Source organism: Tamandua tetradactyla, chromosome 5, assembly GCF_023851605.1.
Source record: "Tamandua tetradactyla isolate mTamTet1 chromosome 5, mTamTet1.pri, whole genome shotgun sequence".
NCBI lineage: Eukaryota > Metazoa > Chordata > Mammalia > Pilosa > Myrmecophagidae > Tamandua > Tamandua tetradactyla.
The window spans coordinates 102,073,370-102,092,091 of record NC_135331.1 but is presented as its reverse complement, the minus strand read 5'-3'; the positions used below and the strand labels follow the sequence as shown (position 1 = coordinate 102,092,091).

The 18,722-nt window shown below is 36.8% G+C and overlaps 1 protein-coding gene across 1 annotated transcript in view; it reads right to left on the bottom strand.

Annotated features, from left to right (window-relative positions):
* The window catches only part of CDC5L (cell division cycle 5 like), an 84,536-nt gene that overhangs the window by 12,247 nt on the left and 53,567 nt on the right, over positions 1 to 18,722 (bottom strand). Inside the window, exon 14 of the mRNA XM_077161954.1 lies at positions 8,775 to 8,972. Within this exon, the coding sequence (XP_077018069.1) occupies positions 8,775 to 8,972 (198 nt within the window). The remainder of the gene's footprint in view (positions 1 to 8,774; positions 8,973 to 18,722) is intronic.

Genomic DNA, 18,722 nt, shown 5'->3' with positions numbered 1-18,722 from the left:
GCGAGTGTTTCCTGTTGATTCTGTTTCTCTAGAAAACCTTGATTAATACAGTCCATCAACTGGTGAGTGGGTAAACAAAATGTAGTCTACCCAAACAATGGAATATCATTCTACTATAAAAAGAATGTAATACTGATACATGCTCCAAAATGTATGAACTTTGAAAACACTACGCTAAGTGAAAGGAGCAAGTCACAAAAGACAAGACATTAAATGAGTCTATTTATCTGAAATGTCCAGAATAGGCAAATCTATAGAGACTGAAAGCAGATTAGTGGTTGACTACTGGGCAGATTGGGGGGGAAAGGGTGGGTGACTGCTATTGGGTACCAGGTTTCTTTATGGAGGTGATGAAAATGTTCTAAAATTGATTGTGGTGATGGTTGCACAATTCTGTGAATATATTAAAACACAGTTGTTTTAGTTTATTAAAGCTACTGGAATGTAACATTACCAAAAATGGAATGATTTTTTTTTAACTTTTATTGTGTAGTATAACATATATACAATGCAAAGAAATAAAAAGGCAATAGTTTTCAAAGCACTCTTCAACAACTAGTTACAGGACAGATCCCAGAGTTTGTCATGGACTACTATATGATCCTCTCATATTTTTCCTTCTAGCTGCTCCAGAATATAGGAGGCTAGAAGACTTAAATATTTTTTTATCATCACAATCGACCTTTTTCCTTCTTTTTTTTGTGAAAAATAACATATATACAAAAAAGCTATGAATTTCAAAGCACAGCACCACAATCAGTTGTAGAACATATTTCAGTTTAATATGGGTTACAATTTCACAATTTTAGGTTTTTACTTCTAGTTGCTCTAAAATACTGGAGACACAACGAAATATCAATTAATGATTCAACATTCACATTCATTTGTTAAATCCTATCTTCTCTGTATAACTCCACCATCACCTTTGATCTTTCCATTCCTCTCTTTAGGGGTGTTTGGGCTCTGGCAATTCTAAATTTTTGATATTGGAAGGGTCTGTCACTAACATGGGGTAGGGAGATGGAACTATCTGATGTTCTAGAGAGGCTGGGCTAGGTTTCAGGACTTATCTCAACCAGGGATGCATCTGGAGATTGCTGGTTTCTGGAAAGTTACTCTAGGGCCTGGAACCCTTGTGGAATCTCATATATTGCCCTAGGTGTTCTTCAGGATTGGCTGGAATGGTCCTGGTTGGGGGTTGGCAGGGTATGACAGGTAGCAAGGTCTAACTGAAGTTTGCATAAGAGCAACCTCCAGAGTAGCCTCTCGACTCTATATGAACTCTCTCTGCCACTGGTTCTTTATTAATTACACTTCTTTTCCTGCTTCTGGTCAGCATGGAATTGTTGATCTCCCGGGAATGGCTTTTTAAAAGGCAATTTACGAAGTTACAAGTTTATAGTTCTAAGGCTGTAAAAATGTCCAAACTAAGGGATCCAAAGAAAGATACCTTCACTCAAGAAAGGGCTGATGAGGTTCCAGGTTTCTCTGGGAAGGCACACAGAAGACAACTGCTAGCTTTCTCTCCCGTATTCTCCTTCAAATAGCTTCCCCAGAGGGCATTTTCTTTCTGCATCTCCAAAGGTCTCTGGCTGGGCAGGCTCTGAAACTTTTTCCAAAATGGTTCCCTCTTAAAGGATTCCGGTAAGGAACCCCACCTTGAATGGGCAGAGACATATCTTCATGGAAACCACCTAATCAAAAGATCCCACCCATAACTGGGTGGGTCACATCTCCACAGAAACAACTTAATAAAAAAGATCCCACCCAAAATATTGAATCAGGATAAAAAACACAAGGACTTTTTGGGATACACAACAGTTTCAAACCAGCACACCAGTGAACCGTACACTTTAAATGGATGAGTTGTATGGTTTGTGAATTCTCTCAATAAAGCTGTTACTAATAATAATAAACTTTAAAAAAAAAAAGTTGAAAAGAAATTCCTAATCATTAATATTGCTGGGTATAAAAATCCAAAACTTTTTTTCCCCGAGAAATTAAACACAATACTGAGTCTAAACTTTTTAAAGGTGTTAAGGGGAAGGAATAAAATTTTTAAAAGAAAAACTAAAACAATTTTACAGTACAATCAAGGAGAAAGGACAATAATCTGTACTCACTTTCTTCCAATTCAAATATTCTCAGGAGCATGTCTTTTTTAAGTCTGGTTTTCAACGCAGCCTAAATATTAAAATTGCCTGTGGAGCTGTTAAAATCTACCTATGCCCATGCCCTACCCCTAGAGAGTCTTCTCAGGCTTTTTTTTTTTTTTTTTTTAAGCTGCTAGTTGATTCTAATAGGCAACTGGAATACAGAACCCCTATTTTAGCCATAGTCATTACAGAACTACACCTACCAAAAAGTTCTCATTCCTAGTAAGTAAAAGACTAAATCCATAAGTTCCATCAGGTTCCTTATGTTCTAAGATTTCCCACATTAGACCTTCACAATCATACATGGATTCAAATACACATTCCAAAAACCTTAACAACATATGATTTCAAATATATACAATACTTTTTAAAATTAGCATACAAATCATTATTTTCATTGGTTAAAATAACTCAATTAGCCATATGCTGACTGTGCACCAACTGATTTTCAATTTTCAACAGCATAATACCTAGGCTCACAGGTATTACTTGATTAATTAGTAATCAATTTTGTAAGAACTTTCTACTTGATATTTTGAGAACATTCAGTTTTGACAGCTGATCAAATGGTATCCAAGTTAGTGTCTTATACTTTAGAATTTAAGAACTTTGCTATCTGAATATGTAGATTTTACCCTTGTTGCCTTAATTTTAAATTGGTTTATGAAACTTACCATGCAAACACAGGCTTTACAATGATTATATGGATACTTCAAATATGCCTATGGTTAAGCTACGATATCCACTGTTGGTGGTTCTGAGCATATTGTTTGTTTCCTTAAAAAAAAAACTGGTAATCAAGGTATATTTAGTATTATTGCTACCCTCTATCTGGGAATTACCTTCCTTCACCTCATTTAGTTAAGTCACTTACTATTCCCAAATTACCAGAAACTTTAAAACTGCAAAGTTGCTAGCTTCCATTTAATGCCAACAATTTCACTTAATTTAGCTTAAGCTTCAACATGCCTTTTGGCTCAAACACTGGGCTAAGATTTAAAGCAAATATGAAAATAAACTATAGAACAAAAAATTTAAGTATAGGAAAAATTATTTGGGTCAAATTACTATATATATATAGTCACGAGAAATATAAAGAAGAAACAGAATATAGTCTTTAATAGTCAATTTTAGCTTCTTGGAAGTTATATCTGCCATGTGACCTATTAAAATATGAAGGAAGACATTTATGAGCTCTGTAAAACACTCAACCTATGACCGCCCAATATGCTTAAGAAAAACAAATATCTCTCAGAAATATTTTAGGAGGGTGAGGGAGGTTACATTCAACAACTTTTTAAGAAACAGAACAGAATATAACTAAAGTAATTACTTGGAGATGTCATCAAAGTTAATCTTTGCTATTGACTTTAAATGAGAGCAAGTGATTAGGTTTCTCTTTTTCTAAGAAATTATATTAACTATATTACACTATTAAATGAAAAATTAGTACAGGATGATCTCAATTTAGTTTGTTTTTTTTTTTCCAATTTAGTTTTTATATAGCTTCTTTCCCTTGCCCATACATAAGGGAAAAAAGTAATTAAAACTTATATACATTATTGCTTTTTTGTGTATATGTTATTTTCTCACAACAAAAAAAATCTTTTAATTAAAAAAAAAACCTATATCCATACCAAAATGTTCAAGTTGATTATGTCTGGATCACAGGCTTACAAGTCACTTATTTTCTTCTTTGTAGTTTTCTATTTCTTTTACATTTTCCACAAAGCACAGGTATTATTTTTAGAAAAATGCCTACACATGTTATTTTTTAAAATACATAGAAGAGAAACTGTCTTAAAAAGACTGGCCAGAGACCAATGGAAAACTGATGGTCCCCAGGAGATGATTCAGTGGCACCATAAGTGTTTCCTTGGGTCATTACAAAAGGGGGCTGTATGGGACTTATAAAAGTGTAATTGTTACTTTCAAGCTCACTAAATTTGTTAAGGTTACTAAGCTTTAGTGATTCCAAAATAAACACATTATTCTTGGGTCTCCACTACTGTCTTTAGTTAAAGTCTGTTACAGTGAGGTTCAAAAACATTACGAGTATCCCTCACTGAAACTCTTGCTTAGGGACCCAGAGTATAGCTTTATACCCCTAGAAATAGGAGTTTAAGGATACCCAAAATAAATACAGTTGATGGCAGCTCCATTTCCTAGTCCAACATTCTACAATATGATCTCTATAATAGTAAAGATGTGGTTCAATCACCACAATACAATATAAAACATTTGCTAGTAACAAGATTCCATGGTGACTCTCCAGTATCTATACTATTCACTAGCATTAAGTTTTATCAGCGAATCTTCTCTGTATTAATGAGGTCCAGATCCAAGTGAGTGGTTATTGTCTGAAGCTAACAGAATTACCATCAGATAGCAACCTTGCAAAGCAAGCTAAGTAGTAAGGCAAATATTGCCTAATTTCATGAAAGCAAATAACTACTGCCAAAAAAAAAAAAGAGAGAACTAATTGGCAATTACTCTGTAATAGTAACCAACTGGTTTTACATTAATCTTAGAAGAAACTCCTAAAAAGCTCACACATATCGTAAGTTTTCCAGTCTTCAATAGCCTAAAAATCTTTCCAAGAACAGTAATTACTAACAAAACAATGCCAAGAGCATTTTGAATCTGTGTAAGATAGGATGTGAAATACACACCAGCATGAAACAAATTTACCTCAATGTTGAGGCATAACAGAATCAAGAAGGTTACAGTAAAGAGATCTCTGGTTCAGCTTTTAGAATTATTGCTAGAAACAACCAAGAAATTTGTCCACGTCTTCATAGCAGAACTTAGGAAAGAAGAGTTTTCCAAAGTACTATGAACTCCTCTCACACCCCATGCCATACCACTCCACCCCCCCAACACATAGACACACACAGCATAAACCTGCTGACATACCATAACATATAACCCTCTACACAGAACTGCCAGCCAACTTAATCCTTACCCTACGTTTTCACTCTTTAAAATACTAAGGGAATTTTCTTACTGTGTAAAAATATCTGACTCTATAATGAAAATCACTGGGAAAATAGGATCCACTGTATAGCCAATTTTGCTGAAATACAACCATTCAGTAGAGCCAAGGGTCCTCTCAGAATTCTACAAATACACTGTGAATGATTTTGAATGCATTGTCTGTTCTTTAAGTTACTTTATTTCTAAGAAGTTAGTGTTACATAATTATTTCTTGACTAAGTTGACTGCGCCAGTAAAATAAGGAGAGAAGTATTACTTCTGAACTTAGTTTCTACCTCTTTGGAAAAGCCTTCCCATTTTTACAGCTAACATGACAAAATCTAGTTTTCAGCCAAATTTCCTCAACACAGCAGTTTAGATACTATTTCAAACATTATTAAATTTAATGGCACGTCTAAATTCAAACTTCTCGTTTCACTTTTACACCTACTGGAAATTATTTCACTCAAAATAATTATGTCTTCAGACAATTTCCTATTTCCACTTAAAGTGGAAACAAATTAGAACACTTCAAATTCTCTTTGCACTTCCCAAGTACAATAATGACTCATTTATTTGGCATCATCAAAAATGAGGTTCTCCACATTAAGCATTTTCCAGATAACTAAAATCCACAAGAGCAGAGAGCTCATTTGCCTTATTCACTGCTGTACCACCCTAGGGCCTAGAACAGTGTCTGGCACGTAACAGATGCTCAGGAATATTCACTGAAAGCATGAATAAATTAGGTACTAAGGCTCTTTTATTTTTAACCATTTGATGAAAATTTTTCTAAAATGAATTTAAAGCATCCCTCCTTCTTTTAAAAACCCAACACTGAACCAAACTTAAGCTTTCCTTATTATTATGGGGGTCTCACTAAAAACAGCACCTCTCTACTCTATCATATACCTGTAATGCCCTAAGAAGCTATTAAAGTGCAGAGAGCTTTTTGACACATGTTAAAATGGCTTCAGCATGCTATGCTTTTATAACTTTTCCTTTTCTGACATTAGCTGTCATTTCTGTGTTTGCTGCTCCTGCCTCATGCCTCATTTTACACACAAATGTCTGGCAAAGTTCTAAAATTAATTCTGCCTCCAAAGCAGAATAAAATACATGGATTTGGTTACAATTCAGAAGTCTTTCCCACTTACTTCTGATCTATAACTACATTCCACACAAAATCTGAGACGGTTCTATTAGTTTTAAATGATTATCTTAAGGATTTTCATCTAAGTTCTAAGTTTCAAATATTAATATGAGAGGGGGGATCATAAGTAATGGCTCAAAGACTAGTTCCAATATAAACCTCAGGGCATATTTTTTTAATCCATTTGAGAGACACCAACCACGACAAAGCTGGATTTCATCTTGCTTGATAGGCTATGATAGGGTCATAATTTAGATTCACTGTTCCAAAGTTCATGGCAACAAAAATCAAATACACTGGCAGCCATGGTGAACTGGGCTTGCACAAAAAACTCTCTCTCTGAACCTAAGAGTAGAGAGGATAATTTAAGTATAGCATTTAGTTTATATAATATAACTGAAGTTCCTTCCCCACAACAAACTTTGAATAATGTTTATAATTTAGCAATCAACTGAAATGATGAAAGAATTACAAGTGAAATAAAATATTTATGTATTTCAAACCAGTAGAACCGTATCTTCAAAAGCTAAAATAAGCTAAGAAAAACGCAGCTCTGAATTAGGAATGGATACAAAGAAAATAGAGGATTTGTTTGAGTCTTCTGCGTTTCTTTTCTTCTTTTGAAAGATTTAATGAATTCTCATTTTAAACAAGTGTAGCTTATTAAATTAAAAGATTTGATCAAGTATTCTTTAAAAGTTACTAGTAACTGGTAAAAGTAAACAATAAAGTAAGTTATTCAAGAATCAAGAAAAGAAAAATTACTTCAGACTGTTTTGTGAATATTCTTCCCAAATCACCAATCCCTCACATAAATAGTTCAACGGAAGATTTCAGTTCCTGGTATTGAACTGAACAAAGAGAACCACATGTTTTTAATGGTTGCTCATAAACGACCCAAATAAATCTCCAAAAGAACAGTGGTGGTTCTTTCTGTATTTTTTCCTTCAAAGCTCACAAGACCAATTCAACACAGAACTAAAAATTACTGTATTTTATGGCACTACTCACTTTGTGACACATTTATTTGCTGCCATTGAAAGTTACTGCCTCAACAAAATAAATGAGATTTAGGGAAAACTTTTATATTTTACACAGCACAAAATATTCTTGCCATCTGAGGCAGAAAGAGTTTCCTCAACTCAAACAAGAAACTTTTCAAACTAAGTAAGAAATATATTTATATATAAATGTTACTAGGAAACTTTCCAAATAGCTTTCCAATCAAGTGTGATGTTGACCTTAGATCAGAATTACAATGCTAAACACCATTTATAAGAAATGAAGCCTACACAATACAAAATATAGCTTACAATTTAACCACTGATGTTCTACTTTTCCCACTTGAACTCTGAATTAAAACACAGAGCAACAGCACACCCTGCTGGGAGCTAATAAGTACAACTAGCATAACCTGTAGCACTGGATCACCAAGATTTCACCCAAGATGAGAATTACTTCAGAAGGAAATCAAATTCTCACTAATTGATAAAAGAGGCTCGCTGGTATTAACTATCAGGTGCCAACACTTATGTTCTTAAAGGCACAGCTAAGACATATGATAATTTTTAAATTAGAAGACACTGTTTTTTCCTGACCATTTCCCCAGTCCCACATGGCCCCAAACTCCCCACACATATGATTTTACTATTTTTAATTTTAACCTAAAGAAAAATATTTTCAAATCTGCTTTCTCTAAAAGGGAAACTAGAAATCACATGAAAGGTGAAATTGGGGCCATTTTCTGCATGTGCCTACCTGAAGCACCCTTTCTCCTTCCCGTCCCATTTTGGCCTCAGAAATATCCCTGAAGACCACCACTAAAAATCCACAAAGTATTCTGTTGGTCTGTGAACCACAATTTACACGCAAATGGCAAAATGCCACACAGATTCTAGAATTCAAAACATTTAGATATTAAGAAACCGCATGCCATGAAACTGCAACTAGTACATTCCAATGTTTTCAGAGACAAGCATGAAAAATCACGGAAGCCATAGTATGGGTAATGCAATGAAAACTTCTTTCTGTAACTTAAAATTACAGGAATCAGAAAATGGGCAGAAATGCATCATGGTTTTATAAATTTGCTTTCTTGGCTATAGAGGGAAAATTCTTTGATACCCTATAGAGGGAAAAGAGATAACAGGTCTCTCCTTTGAGAAATAAGGCTATCCTAGTACTGGACTACATAGTTCTGAGTAACTACTGTTAACTTTTCAGCTCCTTACTCCTACACCTAAAAGGTTCTGATTGACCTATGGCCAATTTGGAGGGCACCCTTCAGTCATGATAGCCAACAAATTCTAAAAAACCAATATACAAGGCCAAGGTAGGCCAAATACATCAGTTAGTTTTCCTCAAAAATGGCAAAGGCAGTAATCACCTTTTCCAAAATTGTCTACAGTGGAATTATTTGGTTTAGTATGTTATGTGGTTCATTATTTCAATCAAGGTACATTTAAATAAGAATTTTAAAGGATACCAACCTCAAGCCTCTTTTCAAGTGATTCAATTCTGTCCTTTTTGCTAGCTAGGTTGGCCCGTGTGTAGCGGCTCTGCCCAGGAAGGTATAAAACTTGACTGTAGCATTCTTCCCACACCTGGTTATAAGCTTCACTTGAGAGTTCTCCGTGGCTCATTCCTTGTTTTACCACTTCCATCTCCTGAACCAGAACATCCTGGGCCTGTTTAAATAATATTTTCTGTAAGTTTGAGTACTACAAAAGACTTGCCATCACCAGAGAACTTAAAACAGTAGTTTTTCCTCCGTTCTTGGGCAAAGGCAAGGGGTTTTGGTTGGTTGTTTTTTGGATGAGGGGGCAGTCACAAACGAAGCAAAATGAATTAAGAAGACTGTAAGTCAATGCAGACTGATTAAAATAAAGTCAAAATGAGAAAACCTTCTCAACCAAAAGGGGGAAGAACGAAATGAGACAAAATAAAGTGTCAATGGCTGAGAGATTCCAAACAGAGTCGAGAGGTTATCCTAGAGGTTATTCTTAGGCATTAAACAGATATCACCTTGTTAGTCAAGATGTAATGGAGATCCAGGTGATGCCCTGATGAATCCCCGAGTGATTTGATCAGTGAGTGGAAAAGTATTTGCAAAGTCCCCTTCGGGGAATGGTGAGAACGGGGAAACCTCAACTTCCCCAAGTTGAATTCTTGATATTCTCACAAGCAGTGTGGACAACCAAAGCTATAGGCTGAGCCCCCAGTCTTGGGGTTTGTTCATATGAAACTAAACCCCACAGGGAATAGGTCAAGCCTACTTAAAATTAAGCCTAAGAGTCACCCCCAAGAGAACCTCTTTTGTTGCTCAGATGTGGCCTCTCTCTCCAGCCAACACAGCAAGCAGACTCACCACCCTCCCCCTGTCTACGAGGGACAAGACTACCAGGGGTGTGGATCTTCCTGGCAGCGTGGGACAGAAATCCCAGAATGAGCTGAGATTCAGCATCAAGGGATTGAGAAAAACTCCAGAATGAGCTGAGACCCAGTATCAAGGGATTGAGAAAACCTTCTCGACCAAAAGGGGGAAGAGTGAAATGAGACAAAGTGTCAATGGCTGAGAGATTCCAAACAGAGTCGAGAGGTTATCCTGGAGGTTATTCCTATGCATTAAGTAGATATCACCTTGTTATCCAAGATGTAATGGAGAGGCTGGAGGGAACTGCCTGAAAATGTACAGCTGCGTTCCAGTAGCCATGTTTCTTGATGATGATTGTATAATGATATAGCTTTCATAATGTGACTGTGTGATTGTGAAAACCTTGTGTCTAATGCTCCTTTTATCTACCTTGTCAACAGATGAGAGGAACATATGGAATAAAAATAAATAATAGGAGGAACAAATGTTAAAATAGATTTAGTTTGAAATGCTAGTGATCAATGAAAGGGATCAGTAAGGGGTATGGCCTGTAAAATTTTTCTTTTTTTCTTTGTTATATTTTTCTGTTGTCTTTTTATTTTTTTTTCTGAATTGATGCTAATGTTCTGGGAAATGATCATGATGATGAATATGCAACTATGTGATGATATTGTGAATTGCTGAGTGTATGTGTTGGGAATGTTTCTTTCTTGTAATTTTTTTAATTAATAAAAATTAAAAAAAAAAAAAAGATGTAATGGAGAGACTGGAGGGAACTGCCTGAAAATGTAGAGCTGCATTCCAGTAGCCATGTTTCTTGAAGATGACTGTATAATGATATAGCTTTCACAATGTGACTGTGTGATTGTGAAAACCTTGTGTCTGATGCTCCTTTTATCTACTTTATTAATAGATGAGTAAAACATATGGAATAAAAATAACTAACAGGGGGAACAAATGTTAAAATAAACTTAGACTGAAATGCTAGTGATCAATGAAAGGGAGGGGTACGGGGTATGGTATGTATGAATTTTTTTCTGTTGTCTTTTTCTGAATTGATGCAAATGTTCTAAGAACTGATAATGATGATGAATATGCAACTATGTGATGATATTGTGAATTACTGATTATATATGTAGAACAGAATGATATGTTAAGAATGTTTGTGTTTCTTGTCATACTTTTAAAAAATTTAAAAATAAAAAAATTTTTTAAGTAAATAAATAAAGTCAACAATTCACGCCTTCCCAATAAAATCAACATCCTTTGCCTTCACTCACTATAATAGCAGCTACCACTTGTCAGGTATCTACTATGTTCCAGAAACTAGGTTTAAAGTGCTTGCGTGTGCTCCTTCCACTCTACCATTCCACTTTACATTCAGGACCTCATAGGATTCCATGATGTGTAACTTAGCATTTTTTTTTTATACTTGTACCTTTTTTCTCATTCCAAAGAATGTCTCTGACACCACCAGAGAATAAGACTGAGGGCACAAGTCAAATAATGATGGGCCATAGTTCAATATGTTAGTTTTTATTCACTAAAGAAACAGTTTAAGATGACAGAATAAGGAGGATGGAGTAGTACAAGCCTGGGTTCAAACAACAGCTTCTCTATTTAAGTAGCTCTCTGAATCTGCCTAATTTCTCTGGGCCCATTTCTCATCTCTAAAATGGAATGATACCTATTTGACATGTTTGTTATTAGAATTAAGTGACACGTATGTGGAGAGCCTAGTCCAACACCAGACACACAGAACTTCATGAGCACACCACAGAATCTTTTCCAGCCCTTTGCTTCATGGCTCATGAACAAATCTCTTGCACCCTATAGAAGGCTTCCAATCTTTCTAATAATGTTGGAAAATAAACACAGACATAAATATCAAGAGAAATGACCAATACAAAAAAAATCTGAACAAAATAATGGAAAAGCATATCCACAGAAGTCACAGAAAGAAAATGAATACTTTTAAACAAGATGTAATGGAGAGGGTGGAGGGAACTGCCTGAAAATGTAGAGCTGTGTTCCAGTAGCCATGTTTCTTGATGATGATTGTATAATGATATAGCTTTCACAGTGTGACTGTGTGATTGTGAAAACCTTGTGTCTGATGCTCCTTTTATCTACCTTGTCAACAGAAGAGAGGAGCACACGGAATAAAAATAAATAATAGGAGGAACAAATGTTAAAATAGATTTAGTTTGAAATGCTAGTAGTGATCAACGAAAGGGAAATGATCATGATGATGATGAATATGCAACTATGTGATGATATTGTGAATTGCTGAGTGTATGTGTTGGGAATGTTTGTGTTTCTTGTAATTTTTTTTAATTAATAAAAAATTTAAAACAAAATAATGGAAACAGCAATTTTAGCATACTTACTGAAAGTCTGCCATTTTGTTATTAAAATGGCTATTTCATTCTGAAGCTGTACTACGTACAAATTTACAAGTTCAGATTTTATAATCATTAAAAGTGTAAACAAGCTGTTACCTTTAATCTGTCCATAAAAAATGTGATCCAGCTTCTTTTTGCAAGAAAGAGGAATATAAGCAGATAAATGCAATATTTAAACTAGTTTGCAATGGGTCAAAGAATTCCAACACACCACCTATAATTATTTTCCAAAATTTGCATAGAATTTACCCTTTATAGACCTCTATAAGCAATGTTATCCATATTTCAGGATACCGTGTATACCTTGTTACCAAAATTAGTTTTCTGTCATATTTTCACTTTAAAAGAGAAAACTGTGCAAGTATCAAGTTTGTAGACTAATTCTTAATCCCAATTCAGAATTGTGCTTTGCCACAGAGAAGCCACTCAACAAGTATCAGTTTTCATATCCCATTTACTAAGGAAGTTACACAGAAATCAGGGATAAGATGTTGAAAGAAAAATCTAAACCCTCCTTCCAATCTCTGTTTTCTAAAAACAATGTAATAAACATGTATTACTCAGGCAAGAAAGAAGACAGAAAGTAAGAAAAAGAGAAAGAGGGAGACACAGGAGAGGAGAGAGAATCTTGTTTGTTTTCTCCCAAGTATGCAGCAACCCATTCCAAGTCTATGGGTCTATCACTGCCCCTCAGAGCTAAAAGATTCAAACTAAGCTAAAATATATACCCAGATATGACAAATCTCTGATGACTACGAGGACAAAAAGGAAAAAAGAAAAGAGAAGAATGGTGGAAAATGAGTAAGAGTACAAGAGATGAAAGAATATGTCCTTGCTCAGTGCCCTTTTCCCATTCCAGCAGACATTATGCCTTTAAACTAACTATACTGCTGTGATAGACCTAGCACACCCTCCCTGTATGAAGGCTTCCCAAAGAGATGAACAGAATGGCAGCTGAAGAAAAAACACTTTTAAGCTAATGACTGCCCTGCTTCCAACTAGAAAACCAACATGGAGGGAAACTGCCTGAGAGGAATAGAGTAAACATATATATATATATTTCCTCTCTTTGAATAGGTGAAAGCTTTAATCTATAAATGTTTTTAATATATTCCTGCCTTTTCACATTAGTCTAAATAGTGAGGTTTCATTATTAAATATATGTAATACTCAACAACAAAAAGACAGACAAACCAATTAAAAGGCAAAAGACTTGAAAAGACATTTCTCCGAAGATCTACAAATCGCCAATAAGCCCATGAAAGATGCTCAACATCACTAGCCATTAGGGAAATGCCAATCAAAATCACAATGAGATACCCTGGCTATTATTTAAAACAAACAAACAAATAAAAAAAAGTGCTGGCAAGGATACAGAGAAACAGAGGAACCCTCTTCCATTGTTGGTGAGAATGTAAAATGGTACACAGGTACTATGAAAACACAGTTTGGCAGTTCCTCAAAACGTTAAACACAGAACTATTGATAAGATCCAGCAATCTCATTTATAGGTATGTAACCAAAAAAATTAAATGCAGGGACCTGGACAGATATCTCTACACCAATGTTCATAGCAGTATTATTCACAATAGCCAAAAGGTGAAAGCAATCTAAACGTCTATTGGTAGATGAATAAACAACATGAGGTGTGTGTATACACACACACACACACACACACACACACAGACACACACACACAATGGAATATAACTCAACCTTAAAAATGAATGAAATTCTGAAACATACCACTACACTGATGAACCATGAAGATACCATGTTCAGTGAAGTAAGTCAGACACAAAGGGACAGGTGTTGTATGATTCTACTTATATGAAAAGGCTAGAATACGCAAATGCACACAGACAAAAAGCAGAATACAGGTTACCAAGGGCATGTCAGGGAAAGAAAATGCATTAATGCATAATGGTTACACTGGGTTTCTATTTGAGATGATGGAAAAGTTCTGGTAATGGATGGTAGTATGAGTATTGGGAGTGGCTGAGATGGGTAAGTTTACCATTACGTGTATTTCCACCAAAAAAGAAAAAAGAGCAACTGAAGAAACAATGACAGGCCAGAGATTGTCCACCATGGGACAGGCCTCAGAGTGGGGGGAGTGATCACCCCTTTGGGAGTGGGAAAAGCCAGCCCACACTCACGGTGTCTGGCAGGCCCACCAATACTGTGGATCACCTGCTCAGCTGATCCCCCATGTGCTAGTCGGCTCCCCGATGCCCTGGCAGAGACCCACCGGCTGGATGTCCCTGGTGGGGCAGTCTCCTGCTGAGCACACAGACCTCAAGTCACTCCAACCAGGAGGGGCAGGGCTGAGGGAGGAGATTCACACGCTCCATCTACTGGCCAGATGCGGTTAGTGCAGGTCGGCTGCACCAGACAGGGAGGAGAGAGCTTGAGCCTCATGGTCATCATCTCCTGGGAGAAGGGGCTAAGAGTTCAGCTTGGGTCTACTTCACGGTAGTCAGCCATTTTGGCACTGGAGTCCGTGTGCAACCTGGCCTACCTTATAACCTTAAAATGAATTGCATCTCCTACATGAGATCTGGACCTCAACTGGGCAGAGAAAAACTGATAAAGTGCAAAAGGAAACATTCAGCAAAAATTAAATAAATACAAAACTTCAGAAGAGTGAAGGAAACCAACTTGCATAATAACCATATCAAGATAATCAAATGCTCAGAACACAACAGAAAATCATAAAGCACACAAAGACCCAAGGAGAAATAGCCAAAACAACCAAATCAAAATTCCAGAGGGGCCACAGAATATGGAACAACCCAAAGATGTTTATAAAGAAATAAAGGATATCAAGAAGACACCAGAAGAACAAAAAGAAGTATTCTGGGAGGTTGAATAGAAAAACAGCAGATCTCACAGAAACTGAAAGATACAGTAGACCAAATAAAAAATATACTGGAGCTTCCTGGAAGATGGCGGCTTAGTAAGACGCGCGGATCTTAGTTTCTTCTCCAGGACACCTACTAGGGGAGTAGAAACGATACAAAAAGCGCCCAAAGCCACAACAGAGATAAAAAAGACAGCGTACCCCATCCTGGAACGGCTGGCTGGCTGAGAGAAGCAGCTCGGGTGAGATCGCCGAGGCGCGCGGGCCTTACCGGGCGGGGTGGCAAGCGGCCGGAGTTACTTCCTTCCCCCTTCCCGGGCCGGCTGGGAGAATTGGAGAGGCGGTCCCCTGAAACCAAGGCGACTGGCGCCCACACCACGCGCAGCCCCCGGATCAACTGAGAGAATTGGATCGGAAACCCCCAGGCCGCGGAGAACGGTGACCCCGTGACTCCCGGGGAACGTGCACTCTCTCGGGCGGGCCGCTGCCGCTGGCGCCCTCCCGCCACGCTTGTTGCCCAGGGCCGACTAGGAAATTCGGACGGGCTCTTTCCCTGGCTGCGGCGACCAGCAACCCTCCCTGCGTTCGGACCCCGGCCGGCTCAAGCCGCTTCGGCTAGCGAACCCCCAGGACGGCGAGAGTTTTCCAAAGTTTAAGGTCCCACAGCACCTTTTACTGGTGGGACCTGCAGACAAACGTGTGCCACGAGCGCCACCTACTGGGCAGGATAAGAAAAACAGAACCCAGAGATTTCACAGAAAAATATTACAACCTTGCTGGGTCCAACACCAAGAGAAATCTGAATAAATGCCCAGACGCCAGCAGCAGAAGATAACTGTCCATGCTCAAAAGATTGAGAATATGGCTCAGTCAAAGGAACAAACCAATAGCTCAAATGAGACACAAGAGCTGAGACAACTAATGCTGAATATACGAACAGAAATGGAAACCCTCTTCAAAAATGAAATCGATAAATTGAGGGAGGACATGAAGAGGACATGGGCTGAACATAAAGAAGAAATAGAAACACTGAAAAAACAAATCGCAGAACTAATGGAAGTGAAGGATAAAGTAGCAAACATAGAAAAAATAATGGATAGCTACAATGATAGATTTAAAGAGACAGAAGATAGAATTAGTGATTTGGAGGATGGAACATCTGAATTCCAAAAAGAAACAGAAACTATAGGGAAAAGAATGGAAAAATTTGAACAGGGTATCAGGGAACTCAAGGACAATATGAACCGCACAAATATACGTGTTGTGGGTGTCCCAGAAGGAGAAGAGAAGGGAAAAGGAGGAGAAAAACTAATGGAAGAAATTATCACTGAAAATTTCCCAACTCTTATTAAAGACCTAAAATTACAGATCCAAGAAGTGCAGCGCACCCCAAAGAGATTAGACCCAAATAGGCGTTCTCCAAGACACTTACTAGTTAGAATGTCAGAGGTCAAAGAGAAAGAGAAGATCTTGAAAGCAGCAAGAGAAAAACAACCCATTACATACAAGGGAAACCCAATAAGACTTTGTGTAGATTTCTCAGCAGAAACCATGGAAGCTAGAAGACAGTGGGATGATGTATTTAAAATACTAAAAGAGAAAAACTGCCAACCAAGACTCCTATATCCAGCAAAATTATCCTTCAAAAATGAGGGAGAAATTAAAACATTCTCAGACAAAAAGTCACTGAAAGAATTTGTGACCAAGAGACCAGCTCTGCAAGAAATACTAAAGGGAGCACTAGAGTCAGATACAAAAAGACAGAAGAGAGAGATATGGAAAAGAGTGTAGAAAGAAGGAAAATCAGATATGATATATATAATACAAAAGGCAAAATGTTAGAGGAAAATATTATCCAAACAGTAATAACACTAAATGTCAATGGACTGAATTCCCCAATCAAAAGACATAGAATGGCAGAATGGATTAAAAAACAGGATCCTTCTACATGCTGTCTACAGGAAACCCATCTTAGACCCAAAGATAAACATAGGTTGAAAGCGAAAGGTTGGGAAAAGATATTTCATGCAAATAACAACCAGAAAAGAGCAGGAGTGGCTATACTAATATCCAACAAATTAGACTTCAAATGTAAAACAGTTAAAAGAGACAAAGAAGGACACTATATACTAATAAAAGGAACAATTAAACAAGAAGACATAACAATCATAAATATTTACGCACCGAATCAGAATGCCCCAAAATACGTGAGGAATATACTGCAAACACTGAAAAGGGAAATAGACTCATATACCATAATAGTTGGAGACTTCAACTCACCACTCTCATCAAGGGACAGAACATCTAGACAGAGGATCAACAAAGAAATAGAGAATCTGAATATTACTATAAATGAACTAGACTTAATAGACATTTATAGGACATTACATCCCACAACAGCAGGATACACCTTTTTCTCAAGTGCTCATGGATCATTCTCAAAGATAGACCATATGCTGGGTCACAAAGCAAGTCTCAACAAATTTAAAAAGATTGAAATCTTACACAACACTTTCTCGGACCATAAAGGAATGATGTTGGAAATCAATAATAGGCAGAGTGCCAGAAAACTCACAAATACGTGGAGGCTCAACAACACACTCCTAAACAACGACTGGGTCAAAGAAGAAATTGCAAGAGAAATTAGCAAATACCTCGAGGCGAATGAAAATGAAAACACAACATATCAAAACTTATGGGACGCAGCAAAGGCAGTGCTAAGAGGGAAATTTATTGCTCTAAATGCCTATATCAGAAAAGAAGAAAAGGCAAAAATTCAGGAATTAACTATCCATTTGGAAGAACTGGAGAAAGAACAGCAAGCTAACCCCAAAGCAAGCAAAAGGAAAGAAATAACAAAGATTAGAGCACAAATAAATGAAATTGAAAACATGAAAACAATAGAGAAAATCAATAAGGCCAGAAGTTGGTTCTATGAGAAAATCAATAAGATTGATGGGCCCTTAGCAAGATTGACAAAAAGAAGAAGAGAGAGGATGCAAATAAATAAGATCAGAAATGGAAGAGGAGACATAACTACTGACCTCACAGAAATAAAGGAGGTAATAACAGGATACTATGAACAACTTTACGCTAATAAATACAAAAATTTAGAGGAAATGGACGGGTTCCTGGAAAGACATGAACAACCAACTTTGACTCAAGAAGACATAGATGACCTCAACAAACCAATCACAAGTAAAGAAATTGAATTAGTCATTCAAAAGCTTCCTAAAAAGAAAAGTCCAGGACCAGATGGCTTCACATGTGAATTCTACCAAACGTTCCAGAAAGAATTAGTACCAATTCTCTTCAAACTCTTCAAAAAAATCGAAGTGGAGGGAAAACTACCTAATTCATTCTATGAAGCCAACATCACCCTCATACCAAAACCAGGCAAAGATATTACAAAAAAAGAAAACTACAGACCAATCTCTCTAATGAATACAGATGCAAAAATCCTCAATAAAATTCTAGCAAATCGTATCCAACAACACATTAAAAGAATTATACATCATGACCAAGTAGGATTCATCCCAGGTATGCAAGGATGGTTCAACATAAGAAAATCAATTAATGTAATACACCATATCAACAAATCAAAGCAGAAAAATCACATGATCATCTCAATTGATGCAGAGAAGGCATTCGACAAGATTCAACATCCTTTCCTGTTGAAAACACTTCAAAAGATAGGAATACAAGGGAACTTCCTTAAAATGATAGAGGGAATATATGAAAAACCCACAGCTAATATCATCCTCAATGGGGAAAAATTGAAAACTTTCCCCCTAAG